General features: G+C 38.8%; 1 protein-coding gene across 1 annotated transcript in view; it reads left to right on the top strand.

The window, feature by feature from the left end:
- The window catches only part of Pcdh15 (protocadherin related 15), a 1,155,509-nt gene that overhangs the window by 1,122,277 nt on the left and 7,051 nt on the right, over nucleotides 1-26,181 (top strand). Inside the window, exons 32-36 of the mRNA XM_026785470.1 lie at nucleotides 10,918-11,094; nucleotides 12,341-12,559; nucleotides 14,848-14,856; nucleotides 15,437-15,577; nucleotides 17,683-17,688. Of these exons, the coding sequence (XP_026641271.1) occupies nucleotides 10,918-11,094; nucleotides 12,341-12,559; nucleotides 14,848-14,856; nucleotides 15,437-15,577; nucleotides 17,683-17,688 (552 nt within the window). The remainder of the gene's footprint in view (nucleotides 1-10,917; nucleotides 11,095-12,340; nucleotides 12,560-14,847; nucleotides 14,857-15,436; nucleotides 15,578-17,682; nucleotides 17,689-26,181) is intronic.

Here is a 26,181-nt window from a genome sequence, read left to right on the forward strand (position 1 = left end):
GTATCAACATGTCTGTCTCTGGCAGTGGCTCCATGACTTCTCTCTTACTCCGCCTCCTTTCTCCTGGCACTCGGTTTAGTTTCCCCCACCGAGCTCTACCCTATCTCAGGCCTAAGACAGTTTCTTTATTAACCAAAGGTAGTCACAGCATACAGAGGGGAATCCACTGTATATGGATCAAATTTCGTCCTTTGCTGGTAGATATCCAGTTTTATTCCAGTATTATTAATTACAGATGCTGTTTTTTCCCATTACATGTTTTTAACATCTTTGTCGAATCTTAGGTGAATATAGCTATGTCACTTTACGTCTGGCTTCTCAGAGCTATGTCAGCTTACAATGTCTGGGTTCTAATAGCTATACCAGCTTATATATAAGTTCTCAATTAATTTCCATCAGTTTACCTCTCTTCTTAGGCCTGTCTTTGTTGCTAATGTCCCGTGGTATAATTTGAGACCCTGCACCATAATACTCTGTCTATGTTGTTTATCCTTAGCACTGCTTTAGTGTTTGATTTTTGCAGTTCCATATGAGCTCTTGGATTGTTTTCCTAGTTTTATAAAAAAAAAATAGCATTGGAATTTTGATGGGAATTGTATTGAACCCATAGTTTACTCTTGGAAATATAGGTATTTCCATGCTATTAATTCTGCTGAATTCATCTTTGATTTTTCTTTCTCAATGTCCTGAAGTTTTCATTGCAGGGGTCTTTAACTTTCATGGAAAAAAAAAACTTTCACGGTTAGATTTATTCAGATTGCTTCATTGTTTTGAAGCTATTATAAATGAGATAATTTTCTAATGTCTTCCTTTGTAAGTTAATTGTTGCCACATGTGAAGGCTACTGATGTCTGTATATTGATTTTGTATCCTGCCATTTTATTGAAAATGTTTATTATATCTAAGAGGGTTTTGTAGGCTCTCAGTTTAGAATCATTTCATTTGTGAGCAGAAACTGCTTAGCTTCTTTCTTTCATATTTCTACTACTTTTATGTGTTTCTCTCATCCTATTGCTCCAGCTATGACTTCATAAGTGAGAAGAGAGTGAGCATCTGTATTCTGTTCCTGACTCTGAAGATGGTGCTCTTAATTTTACCCCATCTGGCATAATTTTAGTTACGTTGTTGTGATTTCAAAGAGAATGGCCGCCACAGACATATGTTTGAATTTTGATCCCCAGTTGGTGAACTGTTTGGAAGGATTACAAAGTGTGACCTTGCTGGAGGTTGTATCTCACTGGGGTCAAGCTTTAAGGTTTCAAAAGACTTACACCAGTCCCAGTGTCTCTCTCTCTCTCTCTCTCTCTCTCTCTCTCTCTCTCTCTCTCTCTCTCTCTCTCTCTCTCTCTCTCTCTGCTTTGTGGTTGTGTCTGAAGATGTAAGCTCTTAGCTACTTCCCTAGCACCATGACTGCCTGCCTGCTACCGTGCCCACCCCCATGGTGGTAATGAACTCTATCTGAAACCATGAGCCCCAAACCAAATGTGTCCTTTATTTCAGTACCTCAGTCATAATAACATTTTTATCACAGCAATAGAAAGGTAACTAAGAGAGCTGTATATAGTCTCTATTATTTACAGGTTTATCATATCTATATCTGTCATGACTTTGATCACAAAGGCTTTTGAACATTTTAGAATTCATTTTCTCCACGTATCAAGATTTTTCTGTCTTTATGATCTGATTGTGTATGTTGAACCAACCTTGCTTCTTCAGGATGATTGTTTGCAAGTATTCTTTTGAGCATTTTTGGATTTACTGGCCTATGGCTTCTTGTTATTGCTGTTGTGGTTGTTGTTGTTGTTATTATTGTATCTTTATTGGGTTTTGGTATCAAAATAACATTTTTTGTGGGGAGGATTTGATAATGTTCCCTTTTTGGTGGAACATCATGTTTTGTAGAACAAATTGAAAAGTATTATTTTTAGATTCAGAGTTACCTTTGGAGAAAATGGAGAAGGCTTTCTATTTCATCTTGACCTTCGAAGGGGTTGACTAGGTTTGTTGAAAGCTTTGGTGGGACACACTGGGTTACATGAGATAATGTGGATATATCCCTGCTGTAGTGTATCTTCCCTTCTCTGGCAGAGCTTTGTCTATCTGTGTTATCTATCTTCTCCTCAGAATGGAGTATAATCCCTGTCCTTGTTTTTGAAATTTCTTTGCTTTGACTCTAATCTAGGACCTTCTGAAGCCAGAACCATAGATAAACACATTGCTTTTTCAATTCCTGTGAGTTTAAAAAAAATGTTTTCTTTAATTTAGAATACAGTGTGAGAAGGCATGAGCCTTTAAAGGATGAAGAAAACCAGGTGAGGTGGTACATGTCTATAAGTCAAACACTGCGAGACTGAGGGAGGAGGTTATGAGTTTAAGGCCACACCAGGGAACAAAGCAAGACATTCTCAATCTTCAAAAATAGATTAGAGAAGGCGTGGAAAAAAGGAGGCTGTTGGTCATAGGTTCTTCCTGCTCTGTTCACATTGCACATCAAAGCCTATCAGGGTGGAATGAAGCCACTCGCTAACCATAAGTAACTGGTAGGGTGTCACACCAGCTCAAAACACTAGACTGGCATCATCCATCTGTATTTCTAGCAGCACCACTGCAGCATTTCTTGCATGAGTTGTCATCTAGATTTTTGTTACAATAATATTTGTATTTTAAGTAGACCCAATTAATGGTGAGAATTTAAACTCAGAACAATTCCTCTTCTCATTTTTTGTCAGTCATCTTCAATTCATTCTTCTTAGATGTATGCTACAGTTATGTTTTCATTTATTTTCATCCTCGCTAAGCATACAGGATGCCAAAGTACCCTGTAGGGATGTAAGAAATGCAGTCACCAATATCTCCTTTTTCTGTGTACATGACAATGAGCAAGTCTCATTGTTAATTTTTAAAACATTGACTAGACCCTCTTCTTAAATACAAACCAGAGCCTGTAGTGAAACTAAGAGAAATGTCCTGTGACCACACAAGTGACAGTCAGTGGTATCCAAAATGTACACATCAGTCTTGTGTTGCTTGTATAAATTTGATGAAGTCAGCATAGTTTTTAGATGTTATTCTTGGTGGATGTTATAGGTAGATGTTATTGTTGTTTATTCCTGTATGTCTAATACATAGATAAGTGGCTGGCACAGAGACAATATGTGTACATGTATAATATAAATATTATGCTTAATAATATTTATTCACACTAAAGAATAGATCACTGACGAGTAACTCTATACATTACAGTAATATATACATCATTACAATATCACTCGGAGTATTTTCACCATAAAAATTTCTCAGTACTTTCACTCATATGTGAATGTTTGATAAATGATCACATCACAGGAATTTCTATCAGTTTTGAGGAAACACACTTATTTCATGCCACTTCTCTCACTAACCTGTGCACATCCTGAACTTTACACCAGTGCATTCATCTTCACATTGACACTCATATTATTAAATTTACACTTGCCGGTATTCAATATGAAATGCCATTCTCAAAGAGCCTATTATAGGTCATACTACTTAATGATAAAGGTTTAGTTCTTTGATTTTAAAGTATCAATTGCCTAAAATATTTTCTCTATAGAGTTTGTGGTTAACCTTGTCTGACTTTGTGTGCTCTGTATATTTTACTTCTATTCTTCAAATATCACCAGAATTTATTAAACTTATTTTTTAGAAAATATTAAAAGGAAACCATGGAGATTTTTCATGTGCCTCATCCCTGACCTCTTGTCAGCTTTACACATATCCAGCATTATGGTATATTCTTTACCATCATTTTGAGTCATAATTATCACCTAAGTCCAGAATTTATATTATGATTAAGTGTTGGTCTAATACGTTCTAAGGATTTAAACAGTGTATGTAGCCAGAGTTTTTAGAAACAACCCTAGGTTCCTGCAGCTTCAACATTATAAATTTGACCAGCTATCCCAATAATGCTGATTAAAGAGATGAAAGCAAAGAGGGGAGATTAATCCTATGTAGCCATATTGAGAAGGACATAGAGGGGGCCCAGTGACACCCCACCAAGTTTGCTTTCTAGCTGCTGTCATAAGATTTGGGTTCAAATAGAGTCCAAGAAGTATGCATAATTAACCAATGTTGGCCAAGGTATGGTCCAGCATGTCACTTACCCATCATTGTCACTGTCCTCAGATGGACTGTTGATCTAATAACTGGTCATCACCACAGGGGACCAATCTGGTTTCCAGATGAGTACTTCTGCTGCGCAATGCAGACTTACCCTCATTGATAATTTCTCTTATATGTAGGGGGTCTGACTCCTCTGAGTTCCTGTTCTTCTTGAACTCTCAGATGATGCTGACTCAAGACAATGACCTTTATCTTGCCTTCAACCTTGAAGGGAGATGAGATAGGCTTAGACACTCCTCAAGTGGTTAAAGAGTTCACAGTCTGACCCATAGTGAAGGAGACACACACAGAATGGAGGAGGAGGTGTAGGCCCATATTTCGGTATGGCACAAGAGCCATTAGCCCAGTCTGAGCTGATCATGTAACTCTGCAGACAAGCTGTCTCTGTCTAACAATAGCCAGGATGTGCTGCTCCTAGCTTCTTTTGTTAGAGTGTAGATTACCTGAGAAGAGATGTTGACTGAAGCTGATGACTTAAGAGTTTAGAGGTTCAGTGCTTCCCTTCCTCTGTAATTTGGAGGATGTCTTATAGAGATGCTAATTCATGGCCTACCTGACTACTAGATGCGGACATGACCTGAGCCCAGGCACCTGGTTGCCTAAGAAACAGCCTAATGTGTTCCCGCTCTATTGATGTGAGGTTATATAAGCTGTTTGGAAAATAAATGAGAGATCTCGGGAGAGAGATCTGGCCTTTCCATTATGACCGTGTAAGCTGTGTCAGTTTTATTCCTAGCGACTCCGTTCCAGCCGAGCTAGGGAATCTGTGTTGGACCCACATGGGCTCCAACAAGGAGGAGCCAATCTGTCATTCACTTTAGTTACCTTGTAGCCCAAGTGAGGACTCAGTCTCATTCACCCTTAGAAAAATCAGTTTCTAAGTGTCTGATTCAGGTGTAATAATTTGTGTCCAACATTTTGATGTCACCCTTCACTTACTCAATTCCCTAGAACACACTCTTTTGTTTAATGTGTGATTTTTTTGGGTCCAAAATGTAATGTAAATTTGCCTTTATACATCTGTAGGCCACATATTATGGGTTTAACCAACTTGTGGTTCAATGTTTGAAAGAAAAATGTAGTTAATGCTGAATATGGAAAGACAAGCAAACCAGTATAGCAGCTATCTATATGGCATATATACTGTGTTGGGTACTATTAGTCATATAGAGATGGTTCAAGTCATTTGACAGGATGTGGAAAAATTAAATGCAATAGCTATGACATTTTGCAGAAGAAAAAAAAACTTGAAGATCATCCATAGACTTTGCAGTTCCCTAGATGTTCTAAAACCATCTCCATGGAAACTGAAGGACGATAATGTATGGAGTTACTCAGTATTCAGCCTTTTCAAGTTGGCTTCCTTCATAATAACCGTCTAAGGTTGCTCCACAGTTTCAGGGCTAGATAGCTCATTTTGCTTTATCACTGATTAGTACTTTAGTAAGTACATGTGATGCAGGAATGTCACTCTGGCTCCTCTCTGCTCCCAGATCCTTGTGTTCCCCATCAAAACAATTCAGATGAGACCCACATAGATCTTGGTATAGAAGACAAGCATAGTTTACTATGGAACAATAGAGGCTCACTAGAGGGATAAGAGAGAAAGCAATGGCCTGGAGAGTACTGTGATGACCTATATATTGAGTGGGCTTTGCACTATTTCTTAATGTTTCTTGAACAGACACCTTTCCTGGAGTGGGGAGGGACCTCTCTAGATGTTGACAGCCATATTTGGCAGCTGGTATGGGCATTGTCTTAAGGGAGGGAGCTTTAGTCAGTTTAGTTACTAACACACATAATTCCATGCAGGGAATGATTTTCCACTGTTTTAATTTTAATAGAGTATATATAATTGATAAATTTAATATATTTAATTATAAATACATTATATCTGAAGAGCTTAAAACTTTGTAAACAGATAATCACTAGTCTAATATTATGCAACTGATGCTTAAAAGCACTGAATGCCAAAGCCAAACCTCTGGGTTCCAATGCTATATTCGTGCTGTCTGTACCTACAAAATGTCAAAATTATAATGTGATTTGGCATGGAGGCCCTTCTTATATTCTGTGTGTTTTATGTGACTCTTGGGATTTCATTATTAGGATAAGTGTAAATCTCTCAGGGAGAAAAAAATAACTAAAATACAGATCAAAAATATTGCTGTTAATTGAGACCCCTTTCCCTCTCCTTCCACAGACACTGCAGTCAGCTATTCACAGTGTCTGGTATGTGACTGTCCCCTCTCCATGAGTCTTCCCTGTTTTGCTTGTTCCTTCGGATTCTCACTAGGAATAAGCTGGAAAAGTGGAGAAACTAATGAATGAGAGAAATGAGAAAGAGAGCAGCGCTCTAATGAGACAGGCTTCACGCATCTGCCCTACACAAGTTTAAGATCAATCAAGCAAACAAAACAATTTCACTGTAATTGGCAACATCTCCTGGCATGCAGCGTTATACAAATTTCTTTCGAAGTTAAGATCTTGATTTTTCTTGAAATAAGGGCAAAAGTAGCACGCACTGGACTCTTAAGGCGATGCAGTTTTTAATAGAGCAGAAAGTCGGTCAGGTTGATATTTGAAACAAAGCTATTTCTAGATGTACCAACGTTTTCAAATATGTTGCTCTCTCAAATACTTCAGAGAAGGAGCATTAAATCTGCAGATAAATTTAACCAGGATGATAACACATACCAATAATCCCAGCACTATTGAGAACAAAACAGGAGTCAAATTTAAGGAAGCATGAGCTGCACACTTTGTTTGTTTGTTTGTTTGTTTGTTTGTTTGTTTGTTTGAGACAGTTCTCATATAGACCAGATTGTCCAGGGACAAGCTTGAACCTTTGATTCTCCTGCCTCCACCTCCCAAATTCTAGGATTTGCAGGCATGGGCAGCAATGCCTCACTTGCATGGGGTGTGTATTGAATATTTGCTTTGTTTTCTTTAATGAAATAGAGTGGGAAAGCTTTTTTATTTATTTACTTATTCATTTATTTTTGGTTTTTCGAGATAGGGTTTCTCTGTGTAGCTTTGGAGCCTGTCCTGGCATTCACTCTGTAGACCAGGTTGGCCTCGAACTCAAGTAGATTAGAGTGGGGATTCTAATATAGACTTTAGCCATGAATGTAAAGAGCTCTCTCAGCTACTGTGCTAGAGGATGGGAATCCTAGGGAAGAGTTTTACATCATTACCTTAAAGGGGCACACAGAACGACACACCCATGGGATGGCTCTGGGTTTCTCCAAGAAGAATCTCCAGGGAGAATACTGTGGGTGTCCCCATGGAGGAGACCTGGAAGAATCACCTTCACTGGTGATATCAGGGTCCCCTCTTGAGGTTCTTAGTCTTGTGAATTAAAAAGAAATATAAGAATGGACTCCAAAAGGACCTCAAGGACAATTATACTGAGTTTTAAGAGAGTAGGCAAGCTGTGAATCTTAGCAAGTGCCTGGAGGAGAAATGAGGAACAGAAGAGGGCAAAGTTCCTGGTGGTTTGAGCTCAGCCTGTGTTCATGCTGGTCACGTGGTCAAGAAGCAGCCACATTAGGGGAGGAATGCTTCAGAGAAAAAGCAAAGCCTGAAGCACTACAGAAAGCAGGCACTTGGAAGAGAAGAGGAAATGGAAAGTCGCACTCTTCTGAGTAATTTGGGAAAACAAAGCTCTCGAGGCTACTGTGCTAGAGGGCGGGGGTCCTAGGAAAGAGTTTTACATCATCTCGTTATAGGGCTGTTTAGTCCTCCGTTCTCTTCCACATAGCTGAAGGTGCACCCACTGTTCAGAGCAATGATCCCTTAGCCAGGTCACTGACTCACCCATCTGAAATGTTCAGTCTCTACCAAAACTATTCTTTAGACTCCCAGATGCTTTTGGCCAGGACAGGACCAAGTACATTTTCAACTTCTGGCAGAGAGCATGCGCTGAGGCCCCTGTGCTTAAACTGCCTGCTATGTCTCTCTCCTGGCTTTATTATCCTCTCCATAGAAGAGGATATAATAGGGGCCATTCAGGGACCTGAGACACTGACCAAAGCTGACTTCGTAGTGCCGGGTGGGGTCTTCAGACATGGCAGTTGGGGTAAGCCTATCTAGGGGACATCAAAGGTACCTCATGGTTACATTGCTATGACAGCCAGGGGTAGGGAGGAAGGAAAAGAATCCTTGCCTTGTGACTGGGTAGAGATGCCAGGAAGAAGTAAAGACAAGAGTCTTTAGTGTTACAATTCCTAGGCAGGGAGCCAGGAGGAGCCAAGATACGGAATGTCCTTTAATTGTCCAATCAACGTCCATGAAGTCTCCCTCCATTGTGTTCTTCCAAAGTTTTCCTTTAGCTTCAAAGACGGAGCTCAAGAGTGTTGAACCAAGGATCTGTTCTGGGTATTCTGAAAGCTGTTGGAGTAGCTAGCATCACAGTGTTAGGTCCCTCCCGGGTGGCTTCCAGAGAACAAGAGAAAGAACAAATTTAATCAGCATTTGATCTTTAAGTTAAAATAACAGTGGAACTATCTTGTTTAGTTGCTGTTGTTGCAAGTAGGTGCTGCAGTATTGAATTAAGTCAATGTCATGGTATCTTATATCTGGGACACTTATAATCAATATCATTAGTGAGAAATAGTTGTCTAAATAACATCTTATATAGATTTAAGTATAGTATTTAGGGAGCATAGTCCTTTCAGACTGTTATAGAAATATACCAATTGTTCTAATCTTTTATACCTTCTTTTTGGGTATTTAAGGTCAGGAAAGTGGAGAAAATTAACCATCTTTTTCACAGCTGAGGCCAGTTGTGTGTCTGTTCCCCAGGGGTCAGCTGGGCTCAGAAGAGCCTCTGGTTCATTACTGGTTCATTAGGTCTCCATTTCCAGTTGTTCCATCTGAATGAGAATGAGCTGAGGTGAGGGACTTGATTTGCTGCAGCTCCACTTGAAAGCGCCGAGGACCTTTCCCCCTATGTCATGAATACTGGTTGGAGTCCACCAAGAGAGGTCTCCATGGCTTCCCTGAACAAGAGGCCAGTGACACCAAAAAGTTACAGAAAATTTTAGAGATGGTCCCACAGTCCCCTGGTATCTAGTTAACCTTGGATGGTGAGGGCAAAATATTCTCCTGTTTAGCCCCTGTGTCCACATTAGATAGGCCTCCAACTGTGGTCACCACACATCCAGGAGGTCAGTTTTTGCAGTCTGGTACTTTTTACCAAGGTGTAACATTTAGCTAAAGCATATTCAAACCAACCCCCCCCAAAAAAAATTGGGAATGAACTTTAATTAGATATGCATTATTTTCTTTTAAGCTATTCCTTGTAGTTGCTACCATGAACAGATCAATAATTTAAGAGAATTCCATTGATTTAAGTAGATTGGACTTTGACCTTAGAGATTTTAATATCATACATTATATAACCCCTGCACTTCCTCTTTTATGTGCCTATAAAACTCGTACCTCTGTGTCTTGACTAAGATCACATCTTTGGCTTTGTCTCTGCTCTTGTTTCTTTCTCCATCTGCTGTTTGCACTCACTCCAAGTCGACAGCAAGGCCACTGTAAATCATTCTCGACAAAGACTGAAAAGATATTTTTGCTGTCTTGTGTTTTGTATGGGGTTTCCCTGGAAACGTACTAAGTCTCTTAGTATAATAATATGCACAAAGGCAATGTTATTACACTATGTTATATATGTATATTGAATTCAAATTTCTATTAATAAGATGATAATTTTGTTAATCTCCCTTTGACTCGTGGTAACATAAAAGGGTATAAAATGAAAAGGAGGCAGTAAGTTGGAGAAAAATACGTGGAAAAGAAAGATGTAAGAATGAAGATATTTTGGGTAAAGAAGGGTTTCTGCATGAAAAGACGGTGATCTATGGATTGAGTTTTAAGTCAACCTGTGCTGCTTAGTGAGACCCTACCTCAAAAGAACTTGACATATACGGCTATTGTTAATACTTTACACTTAAATATAAGATTCTAATATATACTCTAATATTCTCTACAAGTGTTAGTGATATAATGTTTTAATAATAAAGATATTTTTAAAGAAGTTCCTATTTATATAAATATAGAGAACAATGAATGTTTAATAATAGGTATTTTCAATTAAGATCAAGTTACAGAATTATAGAAAAGTTATACTCTCAAAAAAATATTCTAATGGATAACATCATTTCTATCTTCTACCAAAATTTATTTTTCCGTGGAAGATGATAATACGTCTTTTAAGTGTTTATATTTATCCTAACGAGCTTCTAGGATGTTCATGGAATATTTAGTCTTGTAAACTCACTAAACATGTCTACATTCTTCCATGGTGACCTTTGTGCCCTTGGGAAAGCCAGTGTTCTAGTCCTCCAGTGTAGCATGTTGCTAGTATCACATGCTCCTGCAGAGGGGTCATTTACGATATCAACAATATGAGTGGAGAGTCCCAGTGTCCTGTGTCACCTTTAAACCAGCGACAGCTTCGGTTGAGCAATAGAGCTGACATTTCCCGTGAGCCAAGTAAACACTCAAAGATATCATAAATTCACATGATTGATAACGTCTTATGCTTATTCATCCTCCAAAATCATTGAGAGTTGAATGCTGAAGACCCATAGAGACTTTGCCCAATGGTTCATACGTAGTAAACATGAGCAGAAACTGGCTATCATTTACTAAAATAAGTGTCATTTCAGATTGAGGTGGATTTTTTTTTAATCCTCACTAAATCAACCAGAATGTCATATTTATGTGTTATTTTGTATCTAGGATTTTGGATCGCTATGTTCAGGAGCAAATTCCTGGTGCCAAGGTTGTGGTAGAGTCCATTGGTGCCCGTCGCCATGGAGACGCCTTCTCCTTAGAAGACTATAGCAAGTGCGATCTGACTGTCTATGCCATCGACCCCCAGACCAACAGAGCCATCGACAGAAATGAGCTTTTTAAGTAAGTGGTTTTTATCTTATTATAGTAAGCCATGCAGTAACTGTAGCACCTATACATGATTCTTATTTAAGGATAATTAAAGTTTAAAAACTACTTCAATGTTGTTAAAGTCAAATAAGAGGGAGGTGTAGTATCCTCACACACCATTTCCAAGTCCTGCGCAGACTGGACCGAAGCTAGAAACCTGGGCAGCAGGAGTCAGCTAAAATCAGGAGCTCAAACAGCACTTTGAGATCTCCTCCTAGGAACCTCCCTCTCCTGTGCACAGACTAAGAGGGAGAAACAGACGATGGTGGAGGAGATTGCCTGCCATGACTTCAGCAGTTTTGAAGGTTAGGAAGACGTTGTGTCTTCTCACAGCTCTCTTGTAAAAAGAAAAGCAGTGTCTGCTGTCCTCCTGACTCGGGAGGGCTCAGTGAAGGGAAACTCACAGTCGCGTGCTCTGTATTCTGGACAACGGCTGAATTTACACAGAAAGGAAAGGGGTTGGGAAAGAAGAGGAAAAGGAAGGGTGAGGAGGGCGAGGAGGAGGGAAAAGAGGAGGAGGAGGAGGACAGAAAGAAAAACAATAAAGGAGAGAAAGCCTAAAATCCTTAATAGAATGTTATTACGTCGTTTTCATTGGCTGTTAATCTGTTCTAATTCTCTTAAGACCGTGTCCAGATTTTTGCTGGATTCTAGCGACACCTAGTGTCCTGAAGATTGCTGGGAAGAAATGAAAACATACATCGACGTGTAGTCCTATGTAAACACAATTTATGAGTCCGATGTAGGTTTTCAGAGCCGTGCTTATATTCTTCCTGACAATTGTTCCTAATACATCTTTCCCTAGTTTTTTATCTACCAGTCTCCTTTATTTTCTAGATAAATTTATTTTGATTTTGGTAATAAATTTCAGGATCTTAGCGGAAGTATGTTTGCATCTTAAGGATCCTAACTGATGGCAAAGACTGAAATGATTGGAGTGTAATTTGAACTGTGTTCATGAGCAATTTAGGATAAAATATCTGAGAGCAAACCACAAAAGGATATGGAAAATGAAAATAATTTTTTGAAAAGATACTATCTGGCATTTAGAATTTTCCTAAACTGCTACCTCAGTAACACTAGCCATTTTAAAACTACGAATTTTTCTTGGTTTCCCAGGGTATCATTTACGGATTTACTCATTTCTTCAAAGATATATTTTAATTTCAAATCAGCTGTGCTCTTCTAATGTAGTTTTTCAATTTGCCTCACAATAAAGATTCCTGGATGGCAAACTGCTCGATATCAATAAAGACTTTCAACCTTATTACGGGGAAGGAGGACGCATTCTGGAGATCCGGACTCCTGAGGCCGTGACAAGCATCAAGAAGCGAGGGGAAAGCTTAGGGTACACGGAAGGGGCCTTGCTGGCTTTGGCCTTCATCATCATCCTCTGCTGCATCCCGGCCATCTTGGTTGTCTTAGTGAGCTACCGACAGTGAGTATGGGAGACGCTCAGTGGATACTCTCAGGAAGGTATTCGGGAAGCTGCCTGGTAAAGTGGCCTTTGGGCACAATGTTGATGGCGCAGCTATTCCGTCACCGTGTTTTCCTGCCTGTACCAAAACGCCTTCCTCAAGGGCAGCACCGCAGACTTGCTATACATTTCTTAGTACCCTTTGCTCCTAATAAGTCTATGCTAACAGTGCTATTATCTTCCTGGCTTTGTGCGTTCTCTTCTGAAAGCCAAACGCTCTCAAGAAAATCCCCTAGAGAGAAAGCAGTGCGAGATGATATCGGAGTCCCTCTTCACCCAGTTTCAAGGGAAAGATTGCAGGGTCTCTAACCTGACCAGACACTGTCGTATTAGTTGTTCTATCATTTCTTTTTTTATTTCTTCCTTTTTTTTTTTGTTCATTTTAATCCTTGTAGCTACATTTTCCTCTTTGAAGACAATGCAGTGTTAGCAAAATCTTGGTAAACTCTCAACACCACACCTGTGGCTTTTGATGTGGCTTCTCTCTTCCTGGCACCCCCTGCTAGGGCGTATCTTATCATAGATAGAATGGCTAGATAGAGTCTTAGTCTCCTCTCTGCCTACAGTAAAATACATTAGGTAGTCAAGGTATTTAAGTATTTGAAATATCTGCAATGAGGTAAGCAAAAAATACATTGGGCCTAATACCAGGTGTGAGAAGTTAGTAACGCATCCCTACTGGCAGCCACTTTAAAAAATGAAGAGTTGATGAACAGGAGAAGTCGCCCTCAGAGTGCCACAAAGCGTAAATGATGGATGATTACAATAAATTTTATAAATATTTGATATATAGCAAATAATTGCAGAAAAGCTATCCACTATTTAACATACCTGCAGGGAAAGTATTAAGGTGCTCCTGATGTATTCGTACACTGAAACCTTTCTGTCCTAACCTGCTTTTTGTTGCTGTGACAAAACACTGACCAAAACCAATTTGGAGAAGGAAGAGATTATTTGGTTTACGGATTATAAACCATAATCCAGGGAAGCCAGGACTGAAGCTCAAGACAGGAACCTGGAGGCAGGAACTGAAACAGAGGCGATGGAGGAGTCCTACCTACTGACTTGCTTCCAGGCTCATGTCCAGCTGTCTTTCTTATACAATCAAGCATACATTCTCAGGAATGACGCTACATCCCATAAACTGAGCTTGCCTACCTCAATCATCCAACAAGAAAATGCCCCATAGACTTACCTATGAGCAATCTGATGGAAGCATATTACTCATTGAGTTTCTTTCTTCAAAGATGTATCTAACTTGTGAGATGTTGAGGGGGAAAAACAGGCACAAGCACCCACAAGCCGGTCTAATAGAAGCAATTCCTTAATGAGTTTTTCACCTTCCCATGGTGTCTAGTTGATGTTCGAAATTAGGTAATCATACCTTTTCAATCACTAAATAATTTTCTCTAAAACTGAATGCAGTGAGTTAATTCCAACTTAAAATGTCCAAGATGTGTTCCACGCAAAGATGTTACACAGATAATTTTATAACAAAGATCATGTGGCCTTGCAAACATAACATTTGGGTTGATACAAGCTAAGGTTAATGTTTTCTTAACAAATCAATTATTATATATGGTATATTAAATGTTATATATTATATTAAATGTTCTTCATAAACAGTACTGAAAGAAATCGCTTTACATCACTAAGACATCAATATAGTATTAACTTCCACATTTATTCTGTAGTGTTTGTTGCAAGGATGAGGGCCCACTTGTTAGTCCTGGCCACCCAGCTAGGTTAGCCCTGAAATAACCACACAGAAATTGTATTAATTAAAACACTGCTTGGCCCATTTGCGCTAGCCTCTTATTGGCTAACTCTCACATCTTGACGCGTTCTTTCTCCTTCATCATTCAACTATTCCTTAAAGGAGTGTATCACATTCTGATACCAGTGAAATCAATATTCCTCCAATGGGAAAAAAAACACTTACAAATATCAGACCATCTTCAAGTTTCTGTTTTCTCATGAGATTTTAAACTCACAGGTCTGTGTTTTAATTCAGTTTTTCTTACTCCCTTCAGTTCACCTATTTCTTTCGTTGTAGTGAATGTTTTAATAACTTGTAAGATTCTGCTCATTCACTCACCAGATTAAAGTCCCTCCTTTCCCTGCTACTGTGGCATTATGAGATGAATCAGTAAATTGTTCGTAATTTATAGAAAGTCATGTTAGAAATCCATTAGTACAGTATTCTAATGCTGCTCTCTCTTCCTCCTGCACACTGCTTTCCAAATCAGGTTTAAAGTGTAAGTATAATTATGAATATTTTTGCACATGAATTTATGTAATAGAAAATGAGACCTCACAGATTATATTGATCAAGTCGTCATATCGTCCTGAACTGTGTATTATTTTCTTAGTGCTTGTTTGAGTTTAAGATTTTGAGCTGTGTGTGTGTGTGTGTGTGTGTGTGTGTGTGTGTGTGTGTGTGTGTGTTTAAGCTGATTTTAGACCATTGTAATACAGAACAGTAACATGAAAATTAAGGTGTGTTCTAATCATTTTTACAATTTGATGCCTTAATTCTAAGAAAGACATTAAATACATCTGTGACATTTAAAACCATAGGTCACCTCTAACATCATTGACATGGACATTAGTAGAAATTAGCTTAATTTGAAAATATTTCTGTGAATTCTGTTTATTCAAGGGGAAAACATTTGCATATTGAAGATGAGGTTATTCTGTTATGTCAATTTGTTAGTTCAAATATTTGTGCCTAATTTAAGTGGGTCCCGCTGATAAAAGACCTCATTTAAATAATAGCCTACTGATTGTTTTTGGATTCTAAACTGAGTTTTACAAGACAACCTTACTCTACTCAAGACGCCAGGCCGAGTGCACCAAGACAGCAAGAATCCAGTCTGCCATGCCTGCAGCCAAGCCTGCAGCTCCTGTGCCTGCGGCACCACCACCACCACCACCTCCAGGGCCACATCTCTATGAGGAGCTGGGAGACAGCACCATGTGAGTAACAGGGGGACCAGCTGTGTTGGATGGAGTGGATGCTCCGAGTGAAGCTAGCTCTAAGCCTATGCAGAAAAATAGCTGTAAGCCTATTACACTTTATCATTTATTATTAAGTAGAAAATAATTGAAAAGTTAGGTTGGAAAAGTGTAGCCAATAATAAACAGCAAGCAAATCAAGGAAAAAAATACAGAAAAAAAAATGTATTTTTTTAAAAGGCAGCATCCATGTTAGCACACAACTGCAGAATAGAGTTTGAATATTATATTTAATCTCCCAGGCTTAATGATATTGGGACAATTTTCTGGACAAAATTATAGAAATTAAATATATTTCTAAAAAGCAACCAAATAGGAAATCATTAAAAAAAATCCAAATGGTATAAGATGATAATTCCTGGTTTGAGATAAGAAAAAAAAAGCAGAAAGAAAAAGAAAAAAAAGCCCTCCCATTTGTCAATCAAAGCCAAATTTTATAGTTTAACAACCAATCATTCTTAAGATACTACTGTAGGCTTTTATAGAAAGGAAAACTTAAATCTGAACTGTTAAATGACACAGTGTGTTCTGCACAGTCTGCTTGCTGTATTGCTCTGGAAGCAGCTGTGGTTCCCACCACTACACTGTGGAATTCCTAAGCAATTTCAAGCCAGACATTTTGACAGAGCTTATTAATGTATAGCTGAGACTTTGCAACTGTTTCTGTCAAATGATACAACCCACGCAGTCTGACTTAATTTGTATTTATTATAAAGCTTCAAGAGTAACTACTTTGGGACATAATAAGCAATCAAGTATACTAAACAATTTTGACAAGAGCTAAACTCAGGACACTTTGTTATTAGTGACTAAAAACACGTATCTTTTATGTTTCCAGCATTTTCAGCATTTACTTAAAGTAGTAAAGCAATCTCAAAAAAATCATGAAAATGGTTTCTACTGGAAAAACCAGTTTGGACGGATGCATGACTAGTTTAGACAGTATTAATAATATTATATATGAAGCTGTAAAATGTATATGGGTGCCATTTAGTGTTGTATAAATATATCTAATACTTAAGATGTACTATGCAGTATATAAATCCTATGTATGTTAAAGCACAGCATTCTATTTGCATACAGGATTCATTCCTTAAATATGTGTTTTCACCTCTTTCATAGTCTGCAATGATGCTCTCATTGAATTACTGGTGAAATAGGAATTGAGCCAATATGAGTTGATTCTCTGATTATACTGAGCAGCTCTTTCCAGCAACAATGTAGATAAAAAATTAGCAGTATTTACACGTGAGAACAATGGCATAGATAGATAGATAGATAGATAGATAGATAGATAGATAGATAGATAGATAGATAGATAGATAGATGAGGGGAAATTGCAACTAAGAGTCTTTAAGGGCTATTTGCACTTGAAAAGTTGTAGTATATTTTTCAGTTATGTATTGAAACATTTTAATTCTGAACCTTATCTCACTTTTAGAAATGCTTCATTTTTCCTATTGAAAATGTTTGATAAGGATTCTAGCAAGCTACAAAATAAACTAGCTCCAAGGAAATTATTACCAATTATTTTTAAAAGAAAAAAAACAGTTTTGGAAAAGCAAATCTTCACATAGTAATTAATAACTTCATGTAAATTTAACATTCTATAATAATACTTATCTTGTACTTGATACATTTACTTTCTTCCCCAAACCCAGTACCACCTCCCTAACACAGCACACACTAACCAATCTTTAAAGTTATGACACATTCATGATTCTTATTATTATTTAAGGTTTATGTTGCATGATTAAGGTAACAGATGTTTCGCAGAGATAAATTGTACATATCTCTAGCAAACAGATTGTTAAATTAAATTCCTACATGATAAGACACTGGAGTAAATGCCACAAGATTTTATCTGAAACATTATTAGGCATTATTCTCATAAATAAATGGGAAGCATTTTTTAAAAAATAAACATGCATTTTTTTTTCTCTCTTGGACGGATGTGTTATTGTTTAAAGCAAGTGTCTGTTAGTATTGCATAATCTCAAATTAATGACAGCTAAAACTTTTTCTCCCTGTCACCTGTTTCCTCTTTCTCACCTGTGGAATCATAGGCATAAGTAAGTAAACAATATCATTTTAATAAAAGGCTGCTAGAAAGTAGATGCAATGGGATAGATTAAGCAGTATTGTGTCTGCACAGTGGTCCACATCTGTCAGGATGTAGGATGTAGGCATTTGTGTTTAAAAGGAAATCTCATCCTCCCCGCCTACTTCCCTTCTGGTTTGACAGCCCTCATACCCAGCAGGCGAGGTTTCAAAAGTATCTCTATCTTTAATTCAGACATAGAGTTCTTTCTATCCTAAGTGACCTATATGTAATCACCAAAACTGGTGGCTATATAATGTCAGGTTAAATGATATGTTTTCAAAATCACTTCCCAAGCTCAGAAAAGGCAAAAGTCTTTATTATCTGTTTTTGGTCCACTTTCCAAACTTTCTAAATTATTCAGATTGGCTGATAATCCAGGCCTGTTTGTGAGCATGCCTGTTTTTCTCATCAAATTTCTAACTTACATATCATTTTATTGCCTAATCTATTACCCCATCCTGAATAACTATTTCTTATTTAAAATATTTACATTTTATTTTCTTTTATGTTAAACATTAAACAATTGACAAAATTAATTTGCTGTTATGTTTTAGCTTGAGAACAAACTTAATCAGGGCTATGTAAAGTACATGTTACTTAACCTTTCTGAAGGAAGGGTTCTAAGGCTTGTAGTTCAGGCTCTTGATTGGTGCTCTGAAACTTTTTAACTTTAATCAGAATGCACACCTACTGTGGTATTTGCTCGGTATTCATGCATAAGCAAACCATGGAGTGATACCAAAACAATGTTATTTTAGCCTAAATATTTTCATTAACGGGAATTTTGATTAAAACTTGATCCACATTATGTTTGCAGAAAATGTACGTTTTTTTCCTCTTTCTATTTATGTTTTCTGAGTAGTAAGATAATTAAGCCTAGAATTTAAATGGGAAGAAATCGTTTTAGTTCAGGATTGTGTGGTGAAGCTGATTTCTTAGTTCTGATTTCCGAACTCACTGAGAACTTTCCATCCTGTCTTTGGAAGCTGTCGTTCTTCTAAGCTGGGAAGGGCGCTATCCCTTTCTATATTGCCTTACAAATTTAATTTTATACCAGAGGATATATTTGGCTCCCAGAGTTAGTGAGATGCAAGATAAAGGGCAGTTACTAACTGAGATACTGCCAAGACCCATGCATAACAACGGGCTCTGAGCATCCTCCAGCAAGGTGGGGTACCCAGTCAAAGCTGAGGTTTTTTTCCTGGGGTACACACAAAAAAACTGAGGTGCCCATATACACTCTCCAAAGCAGGGACTTACAGGAGCAAACCATTAGATATGGACCCAGATACTTTGCAAAAAATATGGGGGGAGGCGACGGTCTAGAGATTTATATTTTAATGTCAACATCTCAGGCCTCTCCCAACTCCTTGTCTTTTCTAGAATAGAGCATGAAGGTGATGGTCCCCTTCAGGGCTTTAGGTTAGGCCTTTGTAGTGTACAGTAAGAGGTAGCCATGAGAAAGCCTCTCTTATGAAAGCTGTTTCACAACCTGTCTCCTTCTTCTCTTTCAAGTCTTTTCCTTCTCTACCATTTTGAACAAAGCAGGGGAAATAACTCAGTCCCAGAAGACAGGACCAGTCATCACGATGGGATGGCCTTTTCGTCCAGTACCACTGAGTCTCATGAGCCGGCTCATGTAGAGGGACCGCTTAAGGACGGCCAGCCTAAGCCAGCAAGGACGTTCTCATTTCTTCCCGATGAGGATGATTTAAGTACCCATAATCCCCTCTATATGGAAAGTATAGGTCCAAGGTCAACCAATTCCGACCTGTCACCAAGAACAGATTTTGAAGAGCTGTTTTCACCCAGACCACAAGTTAAGAGTCAGTCTCTGAGGGGCCCACGAGAAAAGATTCAGAGGATGTGGAACCAGTCTGTGAGTTTTCCTAGGAGGCTCATGTGGAAAACTCCACACAGACCGGAGACCATAGACCTGGTGGAGTGGCAGATCACCAGGCAGAAAGCTGAATGTGAAAGCGTTGGACCCCACCCAACCCCGAGAGGTAGCAGCAACGTCATGCTCACAACCGAAGATGCCCACGGGTCAGAGAAAGAAAGGGGGCACAGAGACACCCTGGTCGTACAACAAACAGAGCAGTTGAAATCTCTTTCCACGAGCTCTTCCTTTTCTTCATCTTGGTCTCACTTTTCTTTCTCAACTCTGCCGACTATTTCAAGAGCGGTGGAACTCCGGTCAGAACCGAACGTTGTCACTCCTGACTGCACCCTGGAACTTCCTCCTCCAAGACCTTGTGTTTTAAATTCTCTAGGCTTTAAAAGAGAGACCCCAACTTGTATGGTAGATGCGGAAACAAAGAGGAACTCCTTTGAAAACCTTCCCCATCCACCTAACATCCTTGCTTCCCTTCCACGACCTCCTCTTCCTCGACCTCCTGTCGCCTTTACTACTTTTCCTCTTCCCCTCTCTCCTCCTAACCCTCCTCCTCCCCAACTTCTTACATTTTCTCTTCCCACTTCCGCCCCCCGGACCTCTTCTCTACCTCCGCCACCATCGCTTCCTCCTCTTCCTCGACCGCCAGCTCCACGTCTCTGCCCACTGCCTCCTTCCACTTCAGTTCCACCCACAGACAGCATTTCTCTCCCAGCCGTTAAATGCACTGCCAGTGTCACACACGCCAGAGAAACTAAATCTTCTACGACACAGCCACCAGCATCCAAACCGCTGTGTGACGTGGAACCTCACAGACATCCAAAAGGGGTCCTCAGACATGTGAAAAACCTAGCAGAACTCGAGAAGTCGGTGTCTAACATGTATAGCCACATAGAAAAAAACTGTCCACCCACAGACATCTCAAAACTACACACGTTTTGCCCTCCAGTAAAAACAGACGTGGAAACCACGTGTGACCAGAGCCAGGAAACGTTGGTTAGGGTTGTTGAGGGAATTGATATGCAACCTCACCGTCAATCAACATCTTTGTAATGTTGCTTCTGTTTTAACTGGGGCAGTTCTTTTCTTGGTCATGATCCTCAAGTGGAGCACGAGAATTTGAACGTCAAAGAAGAATCCACTGTTTTAATCCCAAACTCAATGCAATGCTGTTTTCTTCCACACTTTTAATTTAAATTAACATCATCGCCACTAACTCCTAGAGTAGATTTACCTTAATTTTCTTAACTTCAAGGTAGCATTATTTGCCCTCCATTTCTTTAAAAAGTAAGTAACTTTCTCTGTTTTTCCTGGGGCGATATGGGCATGAAAAGTACTGATCCAACTAAAACCAAAGGCTTGTTGACTTTGCTGATAGGCGATGTTACTTTTTTCTTTTGTCTTAAGTTTCTGACCATCATTTGATGTAAATTCTAGTGGGGAGAAACAGACAGCAGGTTGTTAGTAAGCAATAGTGCTCTCTCTTGGGCTTGTTATTCTCTTAAAGTCTGTGTATTTGGTGGAAAGAAATGTTTCCCAGGTAAAATGTTCCTTCGAAATGTAGGGAGTGACAGACAGCAGGGATTTCAAATCAATCTCAGGTGCTATAATATGTAGTTATCGGTTTTCTTATGATACCCTCCATTCTGGCTTGCTTTGATCTTATTAGTATGCTTTCAGACGATAAATCTCTCCTGTTTTCAGTTACTGTTCTATTCCTTGCTCTCGGTGCTTTCTGTTTCCTTCTTTATGATGAAAATAAATCTCATGCCCTTGACTTTTGTAAGACATCTTATTTTTATCAGAGGTGCCTAAAATGCTGTTTAATTTAGCCTTCTCATGTGATGACATCATCTCTTTAATTATAATTTTAGGACTCTTCCTTTCAAGAAAATATTCTTTGATATCTGATTCATTTAAAAAACAAAATAAAATCATGTTCAAAAAGAAGAGACATTATACTTGGTGAACTATCCCCTCTATGCTCATATGTTTGCTCCTTGTTTTAGACCACAGGTAAATATTTATCCCATGGGAAGAGAGTCCCATAGTTGCAATAGTTGTTAAAATATTCCTGAGCTCAACAGCTGGAATTCTGGGGATCAAAGCTAAGCACCACTGTCTTCATGAAGCATATACATTGGTCATAATTATATCTACATATATAGTTACATGATGTACTCTATGTAGCCACCAAATAACTATTTTTCCAATGAAACTCATTGATCAAATTTTAACTGCTAGATATCCCTACTTTTGAAACAAATTCCTTTATCCATTGGACTCTAGAACTGTAGTATTTGAGAAGACACACACCTAAAGAGAGAAAGGTGCAGTTCCAATATAGCCCCATGCAGTGTTCCAGGAGAGCAGCTGTGATGGCCACTATATCTTCCAATGTTTTCCTGAAGTGTCCCAGCCAGGGTGAAGCTTGACTTTACTTCTGTGTGTCCACCAAGCCTGAGAAAACTGCTGGTGTGTCATCTCTGAGGTGGTGTTTTTATTCATTGTTTTTTGTTTTGTTTTGTTTTGTTTTTTGGTTTGGTTTGGTTTGGTTTGGCTCTAAAATTTGGGACAGTTCTTCCCAATAATTTAATGTTCATTCCTGATTAACAAGAATAGATTTTTTAAAAAAAGAAAAATCAGCAAGTATACTTGTTCTTGGTAGCCCATCTGCTTCAGATGCTTTTCCTCCAAATCAAAGGTGATTGATCTCCAGGGATTCTTGAACGTGTTTTCTCTCTTTCACTAAAAAGATTCAGTTGGCGTTTCTGGTGGCAGCTGGTCATAGACCTGAGAACTTGTGGTGGGTTCTGACAGGCTGTTGCTGAAATCCAGTTGAATTATCTTCCACATGAGCCCTATAAAGGTTATTTAGATCAGTAAGCCTAAATGCTCCTCCTCTTGTCAAACTCCAAGCTGACCACTGTCTGTATGAAAAGGACACCCTTTCCTTTGCATTTGTGAAGGTCCACTCGATGCATCAAGGTCGGATAGATAGCTTATTTAAAATCCAAAGGCAACATCCATCATACATTCATCATTATTAAAATTAAATGTATACAGACGTAGGATGTAAAATGAATGATTACTACACACCATGTGAGAGAATTACATAAAAGATACATTGATATTATTTGACTGATTTTATAATTATCAACATTCATGTTTTGAAAGAACACAGATAATTATGAATATTGACTGTGTTATATACCTCATGTAAGTTTGTTTCTGCCTTTGAGCTCAAATAGCAGTATAGTCGCCCAATGAAAACACCAGAATGTATGTGTGTGTGTACATGTGTGCATGCATTTGTGTGTATCCATATGTGTGTGTGATTACTTTTGAAAAAGGATCTTATTCTGTCACCTTGAGCTCATAACTCACAATAAATTCACACTCGCTATGTAGTCTACACTGACCTTACACTAGTGCCAATTCTCCTGTCTCAGCCTTCCAAGTGTCGGGGTTGTAGGCAGGAGCCCACTAAACCAGGATATTGAATTTTTTGCAAACTATCCTAGAAAATAAGAGTTGTCTGGATACAGTACCTGGTATGTGTGGCATCAACAGAATGAAGCCCTAAATATGAGCTGTGTCTCATTATCTCTAAAAAGACAGTGGGATAAATTCGAATCTGTATAAAGCTTTACACGAATCAGAAGGATTGTAATAGCCACGTGCATCAGCAGAAGTATGTAAACCCTTTGGAAAGTTGACTACCGAAACTTTAGGAAAATAAGCTGTGCAGGATAACTTCACGCTGCACTGGCCCATTACCAGCAGCTCCACCAAGCTCTGGGGAAATCACTGGAGACACATCTGGATGTGTAGAACCCATTCCGCAGAGCAGTGGTTCCCAACCTTCCTAACGCTGCAACCCTTTAACACAGTTCCTCGTGTTGTGGTGACCCCCCAGCCATAAAATTACTTCTGTTGCTATTTAATAGCTATAATTTTGCTACTGTTATGAATCGTAATGTAAGCATATGATATGCAGGATTTCTGAAGTTTGACCCCTGTGAAAGGGCTGATTGATGCCCAGAGGGGATCATGACCTACAGGTTGAGAACCACTGCTATAGAATTATGACTGCCTGTGTACTGCAAAGATGCTTTTGCTGTACCTTAGAAAGCCATACCTTTAACTCAGTAACATCTCTTCGTAACAGGCGTATGCAACTAGATTAACAGCCTCAGCCTAATGATTAAATACACAGATGATAAGAAAAGTCCCATAATCAGTAGCATCCTTCTTGTTACACTCCCTTGTACCTCTCAAGTGCAGTCAAATATTGGACAACTTGTGGTCCATGAACTTTACTTACCTTTTATAGTTTTGAGTACTTGAAGGTTAACTCTCTAGAGCCTTTTTCGCTTTACTTGTAATACTGTTATTGACCCATGGGAAGTTGTAACTACTTTTGTTTTCATTCTTGTTAGAATCAAGTTGACACAGACAAAAGAATTGCAATCACTTTGAAGTATATAATCTGAGTGTGGACATATCTGTCTTATTTTCTGTTTAAGAACCATCTCTTCCTAGCATTGCCTGCTCTTCCAAAGGTCCTGAGTTCAATTCCCAGCAACCACATGGTGGCTCACACCATCTGTAATGGGGTCTGATGCCCTCTTCTGGCCTGCAGGCATACACACAGACAGAATATTGTATACATAATAAGTAAATAAATAAATATTTAAAAAAAGAAGCATCTCTTCCTCAATGAAACTGTTATTCCTACCAAGACTTATAGAAGAGACAGCACAGAATACCTTTCAGCCATCTGATCATAATAGAATCAGAATGAATGATTACACATTCTTGTTAAGTTATTTTCACATCTATGGATTCAGTGTATGTGTGTGCATGGGGACAGAGAGCACATGGACCGTAGCATGCGTACAGATAGAGGTCAGAGGACAACTTCCAGGCTTCAGTTATCTCCTCCATCATGTGATTTCTGAGGTTTGAACTCAGGTCTTCAGGCTGTGTGGCAGGTGTCTTTACCTGCTTAATGGATATACTTAGTTGGTCATAAGAGAGAAAAATCTGTGGAGATAATCTTTAGCAAATCAGGCATGGCTCATAACTTTCTCATCTTAATAATATTATAGGAAAGATGTCCCACTCGGACAATTTTTAGTAAAACTTATCGTATTTCCTCTGATTCCCTTAAATGGTCCTTATCTGTAATTCTCTCTGGTCTGAAAATCCATGCATTTAATACAAATTTCCATTTCTGCCTTTCAGGGGAGGCTTTGCACCAGAGGTAAGGGCCTTATCATATGGTACAGCGCCAAGCCTTCGAGGGAAGCCTTTGTATAATGTATAGGATGAATAGTGGTTCCTTTGAAGCTAGTTTTATCTTCTTTCATTTCAGTCAAAACTTTTAATGATGTTTTCTAATGCATTTTCTTTCTATATGTTGCTTTTTTGCTTTGGAGTTTTAAGTCAGGGTATCAACGAACATCGATGTCTTTGTCCTGAATTGCAACTACTTAGGATTCTGTTAGCATGCCAAATTTGGTTTTCTGGTTCTACAGATATAATTCAGAAGCTGTAAAGTTATTTAACATTCTTCCTCTAAACACAGTCCAGAGTTCCACCTAATCCAAGTATCTTAAATATCTAATAACTCAGTTGTACCATTAGGAGTCTCTGAGTTTTCTATTACGATCCTCTGACTCACCCTACAGAGACCATACTGAGGATTCTAACCAATAGAATAGAGGTTTGTGAGTGACGGTGTCCGCAAAGTTGCTGGGAACCAAGTTTGATTTAGCACACAGCTTCTTAACCCAGAGTGGGATGTAATGATATTCTCTAAGCAGCTTATACTTCACACTGTGTATGTGCTAGACTTATGGAAAAACCATACTAATGACCTATATGAAGATCTAGTTCTCAGGGATGACTATAACACATAACAAATGAGTTATAGTCAGAGTTCTACCCTAAATGTCCTTTCCTTTCCATAGAGCAATCTGTCTAAATGCTCGTTTTGAGTGGCTGGTTCCCAGACAGGACCTCTTTCAGAGCCATCTCCCCCTACCTTCCCAGGGTGTATACAGGAAGATCCATCCTTTAGCCATTTATTCCTAAAATTCACAAACCCAAAATTTGATCAATTACTAGTTCCCATCTATTTGAAGCATAAATTATCATGGAAGTTACCAATAAGGACTTTGTCACAGTTCACAGAATGAGTAAAAGGGGATGAAGACAGGGGGCAGGCCCGACAAAATTGGAGGAGGAACAGTTTCGTGACTCCCGAAAGACTGTTAAAAAGCATTCTTGAATGTAAGCCATCCATATTTGGTTTTAAAAAAGTGGGGGAATGAGGACCGTGCCTTAACCTCAATCCCGAGGATACTGCACCTGGTCACCTGGTTTCCTATTCTTCCTGGTGGACGTAATTATACTTCATGAGATGAGAAGTTAAATGATAAAGAGTTTGAATTAAGATTAAGATTCTCGCCGGGCGGTGGTGGCGCACGCCTGTAATCCCAGCACTCGGGAGGCAGAGGCAGGTGGATCTCTGTGAGTTCGAGACCAGCCTGGTCTACA

Source organism: Microtus ochrogaster, linkage group LG2 (assembly GCF_000317375.1).
Source record: "Microtus ochrogaster isolate Prairie Vole_2 linkage group LG2, MicOch1.0, whole genome shotgun sequence".
In the NCBI taxonomy this organism is placed as follows: Eukaryota; Metazoa; Chordata; class Mammalia; order Rodentia; family Cricetidae; genus Microtus; species Microtus ochrogaster.